A 19,280-nucleotide genomic window follows, 5' to 3' on the forward strand; every position below is an offset into this window, starting at 1 on the left:
TATCAGCAGGGGTAGTTAGTAAAAGGGGCCCGGAGACAGAAAACCTTTTGTTCCCCGAATTCGTTTCATGTAGAGATTGCGAGGTGAATGGCTTTGAAATGAAATGGGTTTATGAAGGAGTTGCTAGGTCACAGGAAGCACGACTGTCAGACTGCTTTGTGAATTCAATTTCTTTAAAACTTAGGTTAATCTTAAAAAAGAATCTCCTTTGCCCGGGGCTTTTTTTTGGGGGGGGGGGGGTCGAGGGGGGGGCTGAGGGGATGGGGAGTAACGTTCGAGACGGTTCCCCACCTCGTTTTATTTTCCACCCTTTGGGCTCCTGTAAAAAAGAAATGACCACATTACAAGTTCTTTGTCAGTTCTCCGAAGTTAAGAGGTGGGCGGGGCCCCACGTTACCTTCGCCGGCCAGCCAATGGCTGGCGATATGCAAATACGGTCGGGGCTGGGCCGGGCTCCATCAAAACAGTGAGCTCAGAGGCTGTGCGGGAGCTGGCGCGCTGCGACTGGCAAAGCCGCCCGGGGCCCGGACGCTCTCACTTTCATTTAGCACTGCACTCCATGGAGGCGCGGACACGCCAGCGCTTGATGCAGGCTGACTAGGGTAGGAAAACGGCTCAACCCACCGCCGCCGAGATGAAGTATAAGGTAAGAGGGTGCCTCTTCCGTCAGGTTTCCGCGCGCGCGTGTGTGTGTCGCCCACCGTGACAACTCCTCTGCAGGGACCCCTTCTGTGCCCCAGGGAGAGGGGGTCTCAGTCACCGAGGCTGGCATACAAGCAGGCAGGCAGAGACCCAGTCTCTGAGACCCACTCCGGGAGGGCACAGCATACCCAGGCCCATCTCCACTGAAAGACTAAGAATCAGTCTGATCGGAGCCGCCACTGGAGCCCCTGGCATTCAGAGGGTGTCTAACTCGGAGCGGAGTTTAAGACTCTGCGGCTCCCCTAGGCCTGGCCTCTACGGGCCGAGGGCCGTAATGAGAGAGGAATCAGAACTGCTGAGTCCCCTCAGACTGGCTCCTAAAGCAGTTTTGCCTTATGCACTTTTGGTGGGAGAAATTAAAAGCCCGAGGTACTCTTATGCAGCCCGTGATGGAGCATGCTGACGTCCTTAAATGAATCCTGGATGTAAGAACGAATGAGCATTTGCCATTTCTTTAAAACACTTTTAGGCGTTTGAATGGGCTGAGAGTCTGAATTGTCCAGTCAGCTTATTGTCCCCGAAGCGTACAGAGGCTCAGGATACATTATTTCCTCATGCATTATGCACCATTGTTTTTACGTATTCTTGGCTAAAGGATCATAATTTGCTCGGCATATCCCATTTGTTTAAGGCACCCCCATCGAATCAGGCAAGGAGCTTCCAGAGACACTGTACTTAGAAGCACATTGCAGTGAGTTGGGCGTGACTTCTAGAAGAGACGTGAGACCTAATGATTTGAAACAACGGTGCTATTATTAAAATGAATGTTGGCAAGGTGGCTATGCTTTGGACTGACAATTTGTATTACCTGTCTGACCTTTGGGATTGTGCTAGCTGGGAGTTATTTTGCTTTCTTTCTGAATTATCTAGCTTCTGGCCCATCCTTTTTTAATGTGAGGTTGTAAATACTCGGTTCCAGCTAATAGCCACTGGCTAACCTCAGTGATAAATCTTTTATTCGAAAGCTATAAATCTTGTTCAAAAGCTCTAAATCTAAATGCTGAAAGTCTTTATTATAATGCATGAGTTCTGGTTCTCCTCGGAAAGGTTACAACTGTCTGAAGACACAGGTATTCGTTATCACTGTACTGTTAGCTTTCCATTATCTGCCTCAAGAGGGAAGATCAGAGGCATGAATAATCCTAACGATTCCTAATGCTTTTGACTTTAGGATGCGACCAGAAACAAATCCTTCTACCTGGCAGCAAAGTTCCCATTCTTGAAGTGGCTCGCCCTGTATTTCTACAGTCCCTTGTTTAGAATAGTGGTTACTTAACCTGTAGTAGTTCTTTGGTCCCTCCTGTCCCTATTACTGAATGCCTTTAGTTTCATAATAACCAGCTTACAGGGAAAAAATAAAAGAGAAAATAGGTTCATACGTTCATTATTGGAAAGTATAAATGGCTGAAATCAATATTGAGCGCTGCAATCTAGAAAGTGACAGAAGTGACAAAGTCTAAAGTCACTTTTATTCGGTGACCTCATTATGTTTTGATTTTACTCTTATGGAAACAAAGCATGGCAACGGATGAAATAAATTGCGATTGGCATTCACGGAAAAACCCTCACCCTCCTGTTTTGCTGGGTCTTACCAGTGTTGAACACCCTTACCAAATGATGTAAATATAGGGTCTTTATTAGCTCACCAGAAAAAATACTGACTTCTCTGACCGACCAAATGTCAGATTGACACTTTGTGGTGACTATAAAATAAACCAGTAGCTGAAGCAATCTGCTGTCCCTTTCTTAGAAAGCCTGGGTTCTCTCTAGTTAATAATGCACAGTTCGGGGCCCCTGGGTGGCTCAGTCGGTTAAGCGCCCAACTTCAGCTCAGGTCATGATCTCATGGTTTGTGAGTTCGAGCCCTGCATCCGGCTCTGTGCTGACAGCTCAGAGCCTAGAGCTTGCTTTGTATTCTATGTCCCCCTCTCTGTCTGCCACTTCCCCGCTCCTGCTCTGTCTCTCTCTGTCTCTCAAAAATAAATGAATGTTGGGGCGCCTGGGTGGCGCAGTCGGTTAAGCGTCTGACTTCAGCCAGGTCACGATCTCGCGGGGTCCGTGAGTTCGAGCCCCGCGTCGGGCTCTGGGCTGATGGCTCAGAGCCTGGAGCCTGTTTCCGATTCTGTGTCTCCCTCTCTCTCTGCCCCTCCCCTGTTCATGCTCTGTCTCTCTCTGTCCCAAAAATAAATAAACGTTGAAAAAAAAAAATTTTTTTTAAATAAATGAATGTTAAAAAAAATTTTTTTTTAATAATGCACAGCTCTATTTCAGGAGACCATTTTGTCATTTTAAGTAGAGGAAATGATGCAAAGGTAGAAGAGTGGTAAATAATATTAATTAAGAATTACCATGATAATACAAGATCGTCACATTTCACTCTTCCAAAAACTCTGAGGTGGGTTTTATCATATACTCATTTTTCAAATGTAGAAATTATGGCCCAGAGAGGCTAAGTAATTTATCCAAAGCCACACAGCTAAAAAAATGGTGGAGCTGTTAATTGACCCAAGGGGATCAGGTTCCAGAACTTGTGACTTTAAGCCACTCTTAAAGAAAGAATCATCTGTGACCTCCCTAAAATGCTCTGTGTGACTGGTGGTTTTGTCCCCCAGGAAGTTTAAAACAATTTCATCTCAAGTATTCCTGCAGGATTGATTTTTTTTTTTTTAACATAGAAACTCTACAAAGCAAAGTGAATTGCACGTTTGGCAGTTATTTGTTTAATCTGAGCCACTTAGGGCATAAAACCAGATAGTTATTAGATTGTAAAATCCTGGAGTCAGGAATGATCTTTTAAACACTGTGCTGCTCTACACACTATAAACCTAGCACAGTCAGACTTCTGTTCACCGAGAGATTTATAATTCAGCCACTATAAGATTTTTTTAACCAGATTATCTGGTTTGGCTACTTCAGGAATCGTAACCAGAGGACAGGCTAACCTCCACTCATTTGCACTTAGACACATAGCTCCAGGCCAGCCAGTTAATGCATTTATAATAATCTTGAGAATCCGGGAGCGTAAGCTATGCCTTACAAACTTTTCGGTGAGCAACCACTAGTCTAGCTTTATTTCGTTTTATGTTTTGTGGTTGATGTTCATGGGAAGGCTGCTGTCTCCTATGCACTTAATGCTCCGTTTCTCCTAAAAGGCTTCATTCAGTTTGAGGTTCTGTGATAGTAAATTACAGGCCCTTCACTTATTAAGAGTTTTCCACAAGCTCTTCGGAATATACAAAAAGCATGTCCTGAATTGGGGGGTGGGGGGTTGTTGAAGGAGCTTGTGCCTCAATGGCCGTGGCTTGCTCAGTGAAGGCTCCCCTTCCGAGGGGTCTGGAGGCAGATTGTTGCTGCTGTCTGCCAGGAGGGTGATGGAAGGATCCGTGCACAGCTGTGTTTGAGCAGAAGCCTGAGACCCCGCCCACTTTGTGCAGGCCCAGGCCTGGTCAGAGCTCAGCAGGCACTGCCTGTCTGATCTCTAATAGCTGAGCAGCTTTTGTGGCTTTGCCAAATTTCTGAACCCCGTGTGCCTACACGAAAATTCTAAATGATGAATCTAGTCTCCCATTCAACAAATTCTTTTTTTAATTGAAGCATGGTTGACAACAAATTCATTCTTAAACGTTTTGAGTGAAGATAAAAGAATAGGTAAAACCTATGATACAAATAAGAAACCTACATGCTGAAATTCGGATCCCTGTGTTCTGGCTCGATGCGGGCAAACAAAGTGTGTCCTATTAAAAGCTTTTGGGGGGACTTTGAAAATACTTTTATTTTCCCAAGCTAGTTTGAGAAGAGATGATCAAGGGACTTCGGTTCAATCAACGTGGTCATTTGTGACATATAATTACCAATTCTTGCCTTGCTTTGACATTTTGGTTTTAGGTTATTTGTTCCCTTGGGTATGATTTGCTGTGCTCAATCCAAACCAGAGACTCCTGTCTCCCATGATCCTTTTTTTTTTTTTTTTTTTTTTTTTTAAGAGAGAGCATGGGAGAGGGGCAGAGGGAGAAAACCTTAAGCAGGCTTCATACTCAGCGTGGAACCTGACATGGAGCTTGATCCCATGACCCTGGGATCGGGACCTGAGCCAAAATCAAGAGTCAGACACCCAATTGACTGAGCCACCCGGGTGCCCTGCCTCATGCTCCTTTTTTTTTTTTTTCTAATATGAAATTTATTGTCCAATTGGTTTCCATACAACACCCAGTGCTCATCCCAACGGGTGCCTCCATGCCCATCACCCACTTTCCCTCTCTCCCACCCCCCCATCAACCCTCAGCTTATTCTCAGTTTTTAAGAGTCTCTTATGGTTTGCTTCCCTCCCTCTCTAACTTTTTTTTCCCCTTCCCCTCCCCCATGGTCTTCTGTCAAGTTTCTCAGGATCCACATAAGAGTGAAAACATACGGTATCTCCTTTTTAAATCTTAGGTGAGATCTACGAATTTAAAAAACACCAAAAGATGTTAATTGTTTATGGATGCATGTATTTATTGGGCAAACCCAATTTTGGGGGCTGAATGGCAATCTGCACAGAGCTGAAGGTCTTTGGAGAACTGGGGGTGTTCCGATGATACCAAATTTAGCACAGTGTGGGACATGCCAAGGATTTGTGTGGCACCCTTCCCTTACTGTAACATACGTCAGCCCTTGTCTCAGAGTTCATCAGTGGCTTCCGGTCTGCTGCCCCTACTCGTCCCACCAGACTTCTGAAAAAATTTCCTCTCCACTTTTTCCCCTTTACAAATTCCCTCCCCCTTTTGTGCCCTCATGACCTCATCTTCTTTCATTTTCTCATTTAAGCCGTCTTTATGCTGCTCTAACACCAGACTTGTGTATGGCTCGCCTCCCCAACCCACGTAGACATGATGCTCTTAAGCACACCCTGTACCCCCTACCTCTCTCCTCTCTTTTGACTCTGCCGTGGGAAATCTTGGTCTCTTGCTGCTCCCATTCGTTTGTCCCTGTCTCTTTGCGCCTACCTGACTTGGTTAGTCTGTCACTTCCCACAAGCCGGGTCTCCTCATCCATCCACTCTGTAAAACCATCAAAAGCCTACACCTTCGTCTCCTTGACTGTCCTATAATCCTTACAACAGGCTTTATGTTTTCCACCTCTGCCCTCCTCTGTTAGCACGTCCTTACTTATTAACCCCTTTTAATCAAATCGCTATCTAAACGATAGCTGTTAACTCCCATAGATTGCCCGCCGGGGCTGTCTAGTTTTCGGTAAGCCCCACTGAAAATGAGAGACCCACCCTTTATTTGTGGGTAGAGAGAGACTGTTAGACAAGTAAGTCCTTGAATAAAAAGTGTGATCTAGGATCTCTTACAGCCTGGAGGGGGCACAGCCTTGATCTTATATGTTCTTGTGGTAGATACAAGATAGAATGTGGGCTTTGGAGAAAGGCATTTCTGTTTCTTGTGACTCATTGCTCTATATAGCCTCTGGCAAATTAACCTCTCTGAGCCTCAGCTTTCTTATCTGTAAAACAAGGAGAGTAACTGTCTCATACTATTGTTCTAAGGCCTAAGTAAGATAATACATGGATGTAAAGGACCTACCATGGCTCCTGGCATGTAGTAAGTAGACAGCCTCAGCTCTCTTTGCACTGATGGATGTTGAAAGGATAGTGTGGACTGGACTCAAGACTCGGTGACAAGACTGTGTCAAAACCCCAGTTACTAGGTAAAGGTGGTTGAGCATTGTTTAGTGCTCCATGGGCCTGGAGGTGTAACATGAAATACAGATGCCAGCCACAGGGATTCACCAGCATACTTATATGCCTGCTTGCACATTAATTAATGACTTGGTATCGTCATTGTTATTCATAAGATTGATATTCCTGAGATCACAGGACCTTGCTCATAGTCAATACTCTAGAAACATTGAACTGAATGTTGAGTGACCTAACAAACTTATACAAAGAGCCATTAAAAAGAGTCTTCATGTAGGGCACCTGAGTGGCTCAGTGGGTTGAGCGTCTGACTTTGGTTCGGGTCATGAGATCACGAGTTCAAGCCCCACGTCAGGCTCACTGCTGTCAGTACAGAGTCTGCTTCAGATGCTCTGTCTCCCTCTCCCTGCCCCTCCCGTGCTTGTGCTGTCTCAAAAATAAAGATTAAAAAAAAAAAAGAAAAGTCTTAATGCCGTTTGGCATAGTGGAAAGAACCCAGGTTTTGCTGCAAATCCCACTTTTGCTACTTCAGGCCTCTGTTTCCTTGTTTATAAAATGGGAGTAATAATACGCATCTTACCGGATAGCGGTAAGGATATGATATATGGAAATCATTAGTTTTTAGCCCATAGGCACTTGAAAATGGCAGCTATTATAATATGCATTATAAGACATATGTAATATATAGGTATAGAAACATTATATAGATAAATTTTAAGAGGAAGCATTTACTAGAATTGCTTATCCATACCAAAAATATCACAGGACAAGAGAAAGTTATCAGTGTACAAAATCAACAGTAGAATGTGAAGGAGGTGATTGGAGGGACACAGAAGTTCAGGGGAAACTATATCCTTCATCCCACTGCAGCCACTTAGTGATGTAGATGTAAAGTAAGAGGCCTTGGTGATCTGTTTTGGGATCATTTTAGGGTTAGAAAGAAACGTAAACAAATTGGTTTGAAATGCCAACCACTGGGCCCCTGGCATTACCCCGCAGGAACATACAGACTTAATTACCAAGCCTCTTTGCCAAGATAAAGAAGGGCCACTGGGAAGAAGTACTGTATTTCCCACTTAAAGTGCAGGAGAATAGCTGCTGGTTTCCTAGGTGATGGATGATTGCAAAGAATATGGGCATGGAAGGGGACTCCCCTCCCCCCCCAAAAAAACCCTCTGTTCATACTCCATCAATGGCATCCCCTCCGTCGTATTTACTTAGAGCATTCCAGTCATCTCCCCGCGGTCATTCTTACTGGTTAATGAGGACGAGGCACGCCTGGGGAACATTATGGCCTGGCTGCAAGACTATCTTCCTGAAGAATCTTCGTTTTAAGATAAATGGCCTTGGTGGTGAACTTTGTCTACCATCCACTGGGAAGAGTGATTCTTTTAGAAGGTAGTTTTAGTAGACAATGAGATTGAGGTGAACTGAGACATATACTTCAAGGGAAATGGAAGAGGCATGAGTTGTGATAATGTGTGACAGTGACTTTTCATACCTGAAGTGGCACTGGGGCAGCTGACCGTGGAGATACTAAAATCGCCAGTAACGTGCATTCCAACACATCCGCCTGGGCCCTGTCATGGGCTACTAAATACCAGTTTATTTTTTTATTTTTATTTTTTTTCTCAACGTTTATTTATTTTTGGGACAGAGAGAGACAGAGCATGAACGGGGGAGGGGCAGAGAGAGAGGGAGACACAGAATCGGAAACAGGCTCCAGGCTCTGAGCCATCAGCCCAGAGCCTGACGCGGGGCTCAAACTCACGGACCGCGAGATCGTGACCTGGTTGAAGTCGGACGCTTAACCGACTGCGCCACCCAGGCGCCCCAAATACCAGTTTATTCTTAAAGAAGAGCTCATCTCTTTCCTCCCAACCTCCTCCCTAACCATTAATGGTGCTAAATGGTGTTTAAATAGACAGTTCAGGACCCTCATTCCAAGGATTCAGCCTTGCTTTGGAGATGTCGTATCTCTTCGTAAATCATGGTGTGTGTGTTGCAAAATGAAAATTCTTCCTGATATTTCTAACATGTCGAGGTAATAGTTACGTTACCAGAAATGTTCCTTAATGACATGTTGATGCCTATGCTTACCAGAAATAAGGATTGAGCAACTGTGAATACGTAAAAGCGCAAGCATTGCACAAAAATGTTTGATACGATCTTCTGAATTTGAGTTTAATTCCTTTCTTTACTCGTGTGTGTGTGTGTGTGTGTGTGTGTTTGAAGGAGGATTATTTGTGAAGTTAGACAGAAAGTTGCGGCAACCAAAAAGCATATAAGGTTAAGATTTAAACCAGATCTTTCTATTTATTAAAGCAATATGTATTTAGACACAATGATGTGCCCTTAATATTTTTTCTGATTTTTTTTTTTTTAGTTACGTGGAAACCTTATGCTCTTATATGAATTAGCCTTATTCTCATTGATTTGTGGTAGTCAGTCCGTTATTCTTAACTTAGCACCTCACTCCCGCAGGGAATGTGGCTAACTCAGGGCTCATCTAGGCTTCTCTGTTGCCCGCCGTGCACTCTACCAAAAGAATGAGCTGGAATTCAACCCCCCACCTGACCCCCAAATCACCATAACAAGCAAGACCAGCACACTGGGAAGCCAGTGTAGTAGACTTCTAAGCACTCCAGCCTTCTTGGAGTTCAGAATCTTTAGTGTCTATCAGGACAGGTCAGTGATGATTTTTTGTTTTTGTTTTTTTGGTTACTACTTGTTTGTGTTATGGGTCCAAGTTTGGCAAGAAATGGGCTATAGTGGACCATCAGTACTGCATTACCAATGACAACGGCATTGGCACAGCAAAATTTTGAAGTCCTCTTTCCTTGAGTGCCCCTCTGGGATAAAACTTACGTGCTCTTCTCCGATTCTCCAACCTTCTGCACTCACAGCTAAGTGTGTTGAGCATGACTTTATTTTTTTTTAATGTTTTTTATTTATTTTTGAGACAGAGAGACAGAGCGTGAGCAGGGGAGGGGCAGAGAGAGAGGGAGACACAGAATCTGAAGCAGGTTCCAAGCTCTGAGCTGTCAGCACAGAGCCCGACGCGGGGCTCAAACTCACAAACCGCAAGATCATGACCTGAACCGAAGTCGGACGCTCAACCAACTGAGCCACCCAGGCGCTCCTAGCGTGACTTTAAATGGGAGTCAGGGGAAGGAGCAAAAAGAATACAGTCAGCCCAACGGCATTCCTTCTCTTAACCCTACTCGCTGGGAAGCCAGATTTCTAGACAATCTCACAGAGGCCCAGATGGCCTCGGAATATATCTCATTTCCTTATAAAGATCAGCTTGTCAATTACAGAAGATGTCCATTGACTGAATCAAAGCCTCTTATCGGCACCTTTTTTTTCCTCCCAAATCCTAAACTCAACCAAGGCAGACCCATTAGCAAGGTATATACTTGCACGCCTATCTTTTATTTTTAGTTTAAAATATATATAATTTCTGTGGATATGCATCCATGTTTCACACACCCAACCGTGGGACATATGGTCTGACAATGGGAAAGATATTTGAAACTGGGACTGTCTTAGAAAGATCAGGAACACATGGTCACTCGAGACAGTCAACATGGGCCGTTCCAGAGATCAATCAACTGTTGAAGGCATTATCCCTCTTCCCTTATGTCAGCCCTTTGACAGGAAATTATCTAAGAGGTGCTTTTTTTTAGAGTGAATTCAGACACATTTTTTCACAGAGAGTCATCAATAATATTTACTTATAAATAATTGGTTGGTTCTTTTCTCTTTCCTTGCAGAAACAGGCATCTCTAGAAATGAAGGAAAACCTTTTTGAAATATGGACTTGTACTGAGAACACCTGGGAGCATTAAGCAGCGAGGGGTGTTGTATTTCAATTGTTCTTGCTTTAAACCTGGCAGGGTAGCTCTGTGCCTTATAGCCTGCAGTGTCTGCATCAATCCTCCTGCCTCCCTTATTAAGATCTTAATTACAGACGCAGCTTATTTCATTGCTGCAGGGAAAGAATTTAGTTTCTCTGAACTATGTCTGTTTTTTGGTGTGGCAGGTGTAATCATGATGAGATCATTTCTGGTTTGTTTTCTTTTCCCGGAGGAATCTTTTTTTTTCTCTGAGAGGGAGGACTACAGTTCTTGAGACACAATTTCATGAGCTCATAATAATGCAGTGATAATAACTGTGCCTTTGATTTTAGACAGAGCCTTTCTTCTGAAGAAATCAGAGCGCTTGGCATATATGACTCCGTGACTTCTCATAATATCAAGAATATGTTCATTATCCCCATTTTGCAGGTGGGGAGACAGAAGCACAAAAGGTGTGATTTCCTTGCCATTGATCTTACAGTATGAGGCCTTCAGTTCAGTGAGTGTCCCTTCCTCTATCCAGGGCTCTCCGTTCAGCACGGTTGACTTTTACAGCTCAATCATTTTTTGTTATGGGAGACTGCCCTTTGCATTGCAGGATGTCTAACAGCATCTGGCCTCTACCCACTGGTTACCAGCCACACACACACATTGTGACAACCAAAAATGTCGCCAAACATTGCCAGATCCCCAAATCCCCCTAGTTAGGAATCACCAGTCTAATCTCCCCTACTCCCTTCTGCTTAAAAATAATTGCCCTACTGGTTTTATGTGACAGAAGCACAAAAAGACAGCCCTAGAACTGTTTGCCATAATTTTACCATGATTGGGGTTGCGCTTCATGTAAGAGGTCCTAAGCAAGAGGGAGCTTCCTCTTAAATTCGTAGCCCCAATCTGTTCATGAGAATACCATCAAATACTAAGAAGCATGGGGTCTCACTCGGGCCATATATAAAGCCATCAGACTGTCTCTTCAGACTGTCTCTAAGACAACTTTGGTTCTCTGAAGCCTTCCTCTGCTGTGTGTGTGTGTGTGTGTGCACATGCATGTGTGTATAATGCATATGTATAATTTTATGTTGACATATATATAATAATACACATGCATTTAGCACTGAACCTTGAAGAAAGCTCTCTTATTCTAATAAACTGGTAAATAATACATACATGTAGGTGTTTGTCTATATACGTAGCCGCTGAATAATTTCATTTAGAGGTTTTCTTCTGTTCCATTTGCTCCTGCCATCTTTCCTCTCTGTTCTAGCTGAGAAGCTACAGCATCTGAAGGTTCTTTCTGGAGACCTCTCTGCAGGTGCAATGCTGACAGCATATGGTTGTAGATACCCTTTCAGCCAAGTATACTGATCCATTTTTAAAAACTCTTTGAGGACCTCGCACGTGAAGTGGGATAATAGCATTCAGGCCCCTGACCTAGGTGAGGTGACATCTAAAAGATTTGAGAGGGGCATCCGAGGTGTCAGCTGGGCTCTAGCTGGGAGACAGACCAGAGTTGCCAGAATGTGTACATATTTGTATTGGTGGGTTTAGATATCATACATTGAGAGCTGCATCCCTTGGTGTCGGAAGATACGTGGGAATGTAAAAAATGGTAAGACCTTTCCCTCCTTTCAAATAATTTATTAGATGTGATAGCTTTTGCGCTTTAACTTTTAAGAAATGATCCTGTTTGGGGAAATAAACAACTAATATAATAGTGGTATTATAATAGTGGTAATATAGTGGACTGGCGTCTCCTACTCCTTTATAACTTAATTCTCATTTCACTTCCCCGCAAGTACCTGGATGTTGAACGGATTTGTCTAGACAGGCAGATAGATGTGATCTCGTGCCAACACTGTAATGTTGGCTGAAGTCCAGATGGTTGTTTTATTGTTAATAAAACCTATGTTTTGGGTGAGTGGGTGTCAGGCCTTCATCATTATATGGCGCCTGTCAGATTTATCTAGGGACAGAACCCTGAAAAGAGTTTGCGCCTGCCCCATGTTTTTGATCCTTTGCCAATATACTATACTTAAATCTATCAAAACCAGGCAACCTGGGACAAATGCTTATAAATTCCAAGGCTTAATAGCAACAGTACTAAATTCTAAGATGGAGAAGGTTCTCGGGAAGCACATCCTGGTCCAGTGGAAAAAAAATCCTAGATTAAGAGGGGAACCAGATGCTAGTTCTGGCTCTGCTGCTAATATCATAGGTGACCCCCGGGACTGTAAAACAAGATTCTAGAATGATCTCTAGAATCTTATCAGTCTAAAATTCTAGTCTAATTGGTTCTGGTCAAGCTATGGGTGACTTCTGGTTCTAAGACATAGAAGGTTCCCTTCCACCTTCTTTAAGACCCTCTGGAGTTGCTTTAAAAAATCTCGAAGACCACAGAGGATGGAAAATGAGCTCCTGAAGACACACGTATTATTTATGATCATCAGAGTTGTGAGGAAATGCTCCTTTCTCACTATTTTTCTCAAATAACTGTCAGGATTCAAATTCATCCTCCACAGTTGGCCAAGAAATAATAGAAGTTGACTATGAAGTTTCTCTCGCTCTCTCTCTCTCTCTCACACACACACACACACACACACACATGCATGCCTCCCTAACAACCCATTTGTAATTTTTCTTAGATGAAACAAAGGATTTGCTGCAGGCTTTTGTTGGCTTCATGATAAACAAATCCTGTCCTATGGATGTTTCTCTCCTATATCAACCTTAAATCAAGGGAAAATAGGTAGCATTCATTCTAGTGCAGGGAAGGAAGAGAAACTAGCATCTGAAGAAACACTGATTTAAAATCACAGCTATGCTGTCCCTATGATGTGACCAAATCTGGTCAGATGGAAAGTTCTTTCTGAGATCCAAATATCCAAATTGGCAAAGAAGCTCACATTTTCTCTCACCAATCGTCAATTGGTATCACTCTGGTATGTGAACCACCAAAATAATACGGGTTCTAAATGATGCCTCATCAAATGGGAATAGGCCAATAATGGAAGGAAGAGACGTTAAGATTCCCAAATCTGGGTGCCTTGGGGTGACCACGCACAGGGTGCAGCCCCAAGGTGCCTGTCAGGGCTGCTGTATGTCAAAGAGTACCTTTGGGAGACAGGTATCTAATGTCAGGTTTCTTCAAGCATCTTCCATTCAGAAATGCTTAAAAGAGAATGCTATGGGTAGAGTTCACAAGGCTAGAAAATCTAAGAGAATGTGAGGACTTGGGGCAGAGTGAATGACATGAATGTTCAGAAAGCTCAAGACACTCATGGAAGCTTTGTGACCACCATAGGGGTTTAGAAGCACTTTCCAGAAAATGAATATCATTGGATGAAATGTGGTCTTGGTGCCAGAGGGATCTTTGTGGCATATGTTGGTCACCCCACACCAGGTATCAGAAGCATAACTAGGGAAATTCTGCTGCTGCGTTGCCGTGGGTGGTTCAAATCCCATAACAAACACCATGTCAGACTGCAGTCGACACATATTGCTGAGAAATAAACCCCAGAAGTGATATGTATCATATCTTCTAATGCCTCAACTTGAAAGTCTTATGTCTGCTACGTTAATTAACAGCCTCCAGAGAATTCAACTCCAAACATTCAACAGTCCAGATCATCCAGTGAAAAAAACCCAGGTGTAAACCAAGTATTCCAAGAATTGAAATCCAGACACTTGTAGATAGATATCCACGTTGGCTGACTATTACCTGCTTTGAGGAAATCCCACATTTCCCTATATCCCAAACGTGACGATGGGGGAAAGCCGAAGCAGTTTGATCGCCCTCAGCTGATTTTTGTCAGCAGGCACAAAAGCACATGAGCCTTTCTTTCTCTTCCCCACTGTGTCCTGAGACTGACCTTGATGATGCTCATTCCTTAGCTACTTCCTTTAGGACTGATTTCCTTGACAATGACCATTTCCTTCTTTACTGTGTCTGTTTTTCAGAATCTGTCCAGTGTGTGTGTGTGTGTGTGTGTGTGTGTGTGTGTTCATGCACGCACACGAGCACGCATGCACCCTACCAGAGTCCAGGGCTAAAGCTTGGGAACTTGGGTACAGGAAAGGCATGTTGTTGAGCATGTGGCCGCCCCAAGGTCTTTGGCAGGAACTCCTACATGATAAATATAGAATGAAGTAAAAATAATAAGAGGAAGTTGGGCCATTGATGATGCTATCAGTCCTAGTGGGGTGACACATCAGCCATTGTGTCTCATTTCTCTTCAAAGAACAGCATGAATGGTCATGGAAATTATAAGTCACACCTCTCTGTATTTGGAATAGCAGATCATTTCCCTGGCACTAGGAGTAATAAGCTTTCTTGACATTTTGATAGCAATGGAAAAAAAAAAAAAAAGGCAGGGGAGAGTGGGGGATGGTGTAGAAGCTGTCACATGACCTAGAGCTCTCTGTGCCCAATGACTAGCTAGTTGCCCAGTATTTTATTCCCACTCCTTAAACATAGTTTGGGAACCAGGAACAGCAGAACCCAACGTCCTGGCAAAGTATGAATGGTGTTCAGTCACCTGCTGCCAGATGGAGGTCGCTGCACTGAAGGAAGAAAAAGCTCTTCCAGAGATGACTGTATTTAATCATTTAATGGTCAGTTCCTCCTGGCCTTCCTGTTTGCTCAGTGGTTGTGGACACTAGATTCAAGCTCTCTGTCTACGTCATTATCCTGTTTAATAGGGAGGGGCAGGCACTATCCTTCTTGCCATCTCCCACGTTCTCTGGCTGTGACGTCTGGACATGCTATTTATCTTTCAGGCTTCGTTAGTTCATATTCCCAAGTCCGTATAAAATTTTAACCAAATATCCTCCTCAGTTCTCTAGAAAACAATTTCACCCAGGAGAACCAGGGATACAGAGTCCGGAGCCCATTTTAGGTTAGTGAACATTTAATGATGTGCATTTTGCTTCAGACACTGGAATGAAGTTCTGGAAATGCTAAAAAAAAAAAAAATAGGGCAGCCTCTCTGAACTTAAGGAGTTGACAATCGTGAATGAGATAATACAAGTCATACTGTAAGAAATACTATTACGGAGAACTGGAAAGGGAAACAACTGGATAGGTTTGGAAAGACAACTCCTCTGGGTACATGGAGGATGGATTTTGAGGGGGAAGAGGGTGAATGGAGGAGAACCAATTGGGAAGCAGTTGTGTACTCCCAATAAAAGGTTGTTGAGGGGCCTGAACTAGGAGAGGCAGTGAGGCGAAAGGCAGGGTCGAAGCTGGTTGGGTTCCAGATTGTGAATAGACTCAGCAAACCTCTGAGGCTTCTTCCTACCTTGGGCAGCTGTGTCTGTGCTGTTAACTAAGAGAGATAAAGCAGGAGAAAGGGGTTTTTGCACCTGTTGCGTTAGAGGTGAAGATACCCATTAGCCGGTTGGAAATACGGAAATGGAGTGAAGAACTATCTAGGCTGGAGCTATGGATCTGTTATCTGTGTGTTCAGATGCCATTGGTCTGGATGAGATTCTCCGTAGAGAGCGAGCATGTAAAGAAGAGCAAAGAACACAGGGGGATCCCTTTGCAACATGATTAGCCTGTGAAGAACAAGGAAGATGAATGGTCATGAGAACAACAGTGGAGAAGAAACCAGGAAGTGAAGTTCATGGAAATCATGAAAGCATGGAAGCCAAAAGAGAGTTTCAAGAAGGATTAGGGTGGGGGTCAGTGCTAAAGGCTGTCACAATTAGGGTTCCCTCAAATGGGATTTATAACTCTCAATGCTGATTTCTAATCCTAATGAGAACCACAGTTTTGGTAGCATGCGCATATGACTTTGTTAAATACTGTCCCAATTCTGGAGCTGGAGACAAGAGACCTAAATTCTTGCCCCACCTCTATGACCTTCTTGCCAGGTGTCTTGGCAAATCATTAACTCCTCAAACCTCATTTCTCTCATTTGTAAGGTGAAGGAGCTGGAGTGTAATCTTTTGAAGTTCCTCTGGCTTTCAACTTCAGTGCCCCAACTGCTCTGGCACTTTGCCAAGCCCTAGCTGCATTTCTAACTGCCACCCTGTGGAGGCTAACCATCCAACGGGCTATAGAATGACATAGCTCTCTTATCTCTCCTGGGTTTGTTTCTGTGTTGACCTTTCCTGCCTGGGAGATAAATATCCTGGGGCGGGTGGAAGAAAGAGGAGATCTTCAATAGACAAACTGCTTCTTCTGGGTTTTTCTAAGATATTCAGATAATCACTCTTCTGACTTTGTGGCCTTAAGGAATCACACCTCCCACACGGAAGGAGGCGGTCTGTCCACCTTCTCCTAGGCAGAGGAATTAACTCTTGATCTGCCATCAACTCTGTGCACTTTTGCATGAGATGGTTTGTGTTCTGGATGACGTTCATTTTGCTGTTATCTTCTCAAATGAACTCTTGACCCCAAAATGCCAAGTATTTTCAAAAGCCAAGCTCCTCACCCATTCCCACCCCCCCCACTCTCTGATGGATTGTACCCTGTTGGAATCTAAAGAGATGTAGCCATAATTCACTCAGTAATAATAATCAGGGTAGTAGTAATAATAATAACATTTTGTCTCAGTCTCTTGAGGGCAACCAATAGTTTCATTATTGCTATTTACAGGCAAATGTTCCACAAGAGGCTGCAAGTGTCCACAATTCATTATTAATTCAGAGAAATACTGACAGATACAGTTCTCCTGATATATAACTGAACAAGAGAAAGATCGGCTATGTATAAATATATATATAATAGCATCAATAGAGCAGAACTCAACCCTTGATGACAGGAGGCCAAGTGGGGAGAGAGGCCAAGACCAAAGTGCCACCCAGCAAATTAAATAAGTTGTCGTAACGGCTTCCTAAGTCTCCAGCAGTGTTAAGGTATTTGACTTGGATTCACTTCTTTAATCCTCATAGCAAACCGGTGAGATGGGTAGTGTTACCCTCACTCTCATTTTATAGATGAGGAAGTTAGGGCACAAAGGGAAATGATCTATTTATTCTATAGACATGACAAGAATTGTCATCTTCAGAACTCACTATACGATGGAATTGAGCCCAGTTCGGAGGACAGCGTGTAGTTGAGCTAAGGCGGCTTAAGGGTTCTGGAAAGAGAATTGAGCCAAGAGACCATAGTTCCATTCCCATCTCTGACACCAATATTGTGGCTTTGGGCAAATGATAAACTGGCCTCCCAGACCTGTTTTTTTATCTATAAAACAGGGACACTGGGTTCAGGTCATTGTTAAAGGTCTCTGGAACTGTATGTAACCTTCTGAATGGGAGAGTGATGGGTGTAGACACTGATTCTCTCTCTATAGCTTGTATAGAGATTAAGCAACTCACTCCTGTTCAGCCAAGGCTGAGAATATCTGTGTGTGAGATGTCAGGCTAGCACTGGGGTGCATGCCATCAATGGTCATGCCAAGCTTTCTTCCTAAATCCTCATCTGTGTGGGCAGCAGGAGGCCTGCTGGGGAATCACGGACAAAGAGTCAGGAGAACTCACCCATGGTGCCTCCGTTGGTGAAGACAACAGTCTCTGAAAGTTGCCCCAGACAAACTGTTCTGGAGGCACATCTGAAACATTAGCATGGTGCTTACCAGGTGGTGGGAAAGTCACTGGGATAGGAGACAAAGAACATCCAGAACGGCTCTCACACGGGGATTTCTATCTGCTTCTAATCAAGCATGGTCCAATGCTCCACTTCAGTGCTTCATGGAGTCCCATGGCAGTGACCCAGCTCCACATGCCTTGAGCTTATTTATGCTGATTAGGTCTGTAGTCCTTTGCCTTTCTACAGAATACAGTAGAGACAGTTTTCTGTTTCTCTTCTTTCCCTTCTTTGTAGCCGCTAGAATCATACAGCTATCTACCCTCAGCTCCCACAGAACTGGTCCTACCTCTATCACTTCTGATTTCATCTTGGGGCTTTCGTACCAGCCATCCCCAATCATTGCATGGTCCCCAGAGCAACGGACAGAGACAAGAGTGCTCGGCTCTCTCCCTACCCTATAATCACCATATGACTCTGGTAGAGTGATCTCCTTCAGATTATTTTGGTACAGAGGACCAGAATCTTATCCGTAACTCTACGACTTTTCTTCTAAGTTACAGAACACCCAAAGTTGGAAGAAGAGAAACAGAGATTTGGGGATTATGACACATCCTTAAATGGTTCCTCAAGCCAGAATAAAATGCTGCATGATTCTATCTCTATGTATGTGGACTTCTAATTGTTAGAAAAAATCCCAAAGTTTCCTAGTGTATAAATTCTAAGTAAAACCTTCACCTAGAACACAACCCCCCCCCCCCCAGTTTCCCTTGAGCTTCCCTGACCGCTCACCTGTCCACACCACAGACTTCTTGGATCTCAAAACTGATCCAAGAACAAGAACTTCAACCTTCTTCTTTTTTCTTTTTAATGTTTATTTATTTTTGAGAGTGGGAGAGGGCCAGAGAGAGAGGGGGACAGAAGCTCTGTGCTGACAGCAGCAAGCGCAATGTGGGGCTCAAACCCACAAACCATGAGATCATGACCTGAGCCGAAGTCGGACGCTTAGCCAACTGAGCCACCCAGGCGCCCCTGCAAACTTATTCTTAAAAAGCATCATCAAGCTTCCTGGGTATGGCTTGATCTCCTTTTCTTAGGTTAAATAGTTGCACTAAGAGGATTAACAGCAAGAGTAGGACCCCTTCCCAGGTACTGACCAGAGGGGAGGTGCCTTACATAACACAGCCCCCCTGCCCCCCAGAGGAGAGGACCGGCATACAGCACAAGCCTGTGGTTATGAGGCATAGTACAGGGGGAGATGATTAATGCATGTCAGTTCTAAAGGAATGAAAAGCACGAGGCTGAAAGATCAAGTCCATGTTTCTAGAGAAGCAAACAGGGGGCAGAAATCCAAACAACAACTGCCAAAAATTCCACGAATATGTAAAGTCCCAAACATGATCCGCCCGATAGGCTGTCCCTCCTCCCACAAAGGATCACCACTGCAGTGACTCAAGTGCATCCAGACACTTTAGGGAAGCACCAGAGAGATCACTTTTAGTTTTCC

The 19,280-nt window shown here is 43.9% G+C and overlaps 1 protein-coding gene across 1 annotated transcript in view; it reads left to right on the forward strand.

Moving 5' to 3' along the window:
• Positions 1–19,280, forward strand: part of NEDD9 (neural precursor cell expressed, developmentally down-regulated 9) — a 59,139-nt gene that overhangs the window by 9,543 nt on the left and 30,316 nt on the right. The window contains exon 2 of the mRNA XM_043593131.1: positions 14,714–14,850. Coding sequence (XP_043449066.1) covers positions 14,714–14,850 — 137 coding nt within the window. The remainder of the gene's footprint in view (positions 1–14,713; positions 14,851–19,280) is intronic.

This window comes from Prionailurus bengalensis, chromosome B2 (assembly GCF_016509475.1).
Source record: "Prionailurus bengalensis isolate Pbe53 chromosome B2, Fcat_Pben_1.1_paternal_pri, whole genome shotgun sequence".
In the NCBI taxonomy this organism is placed as follows: Eukaryota; Metazoa; Chordata; class Mammalia; order Carnivora; family Felidae; genus Prionailurus; species Prionailurus bengalensis.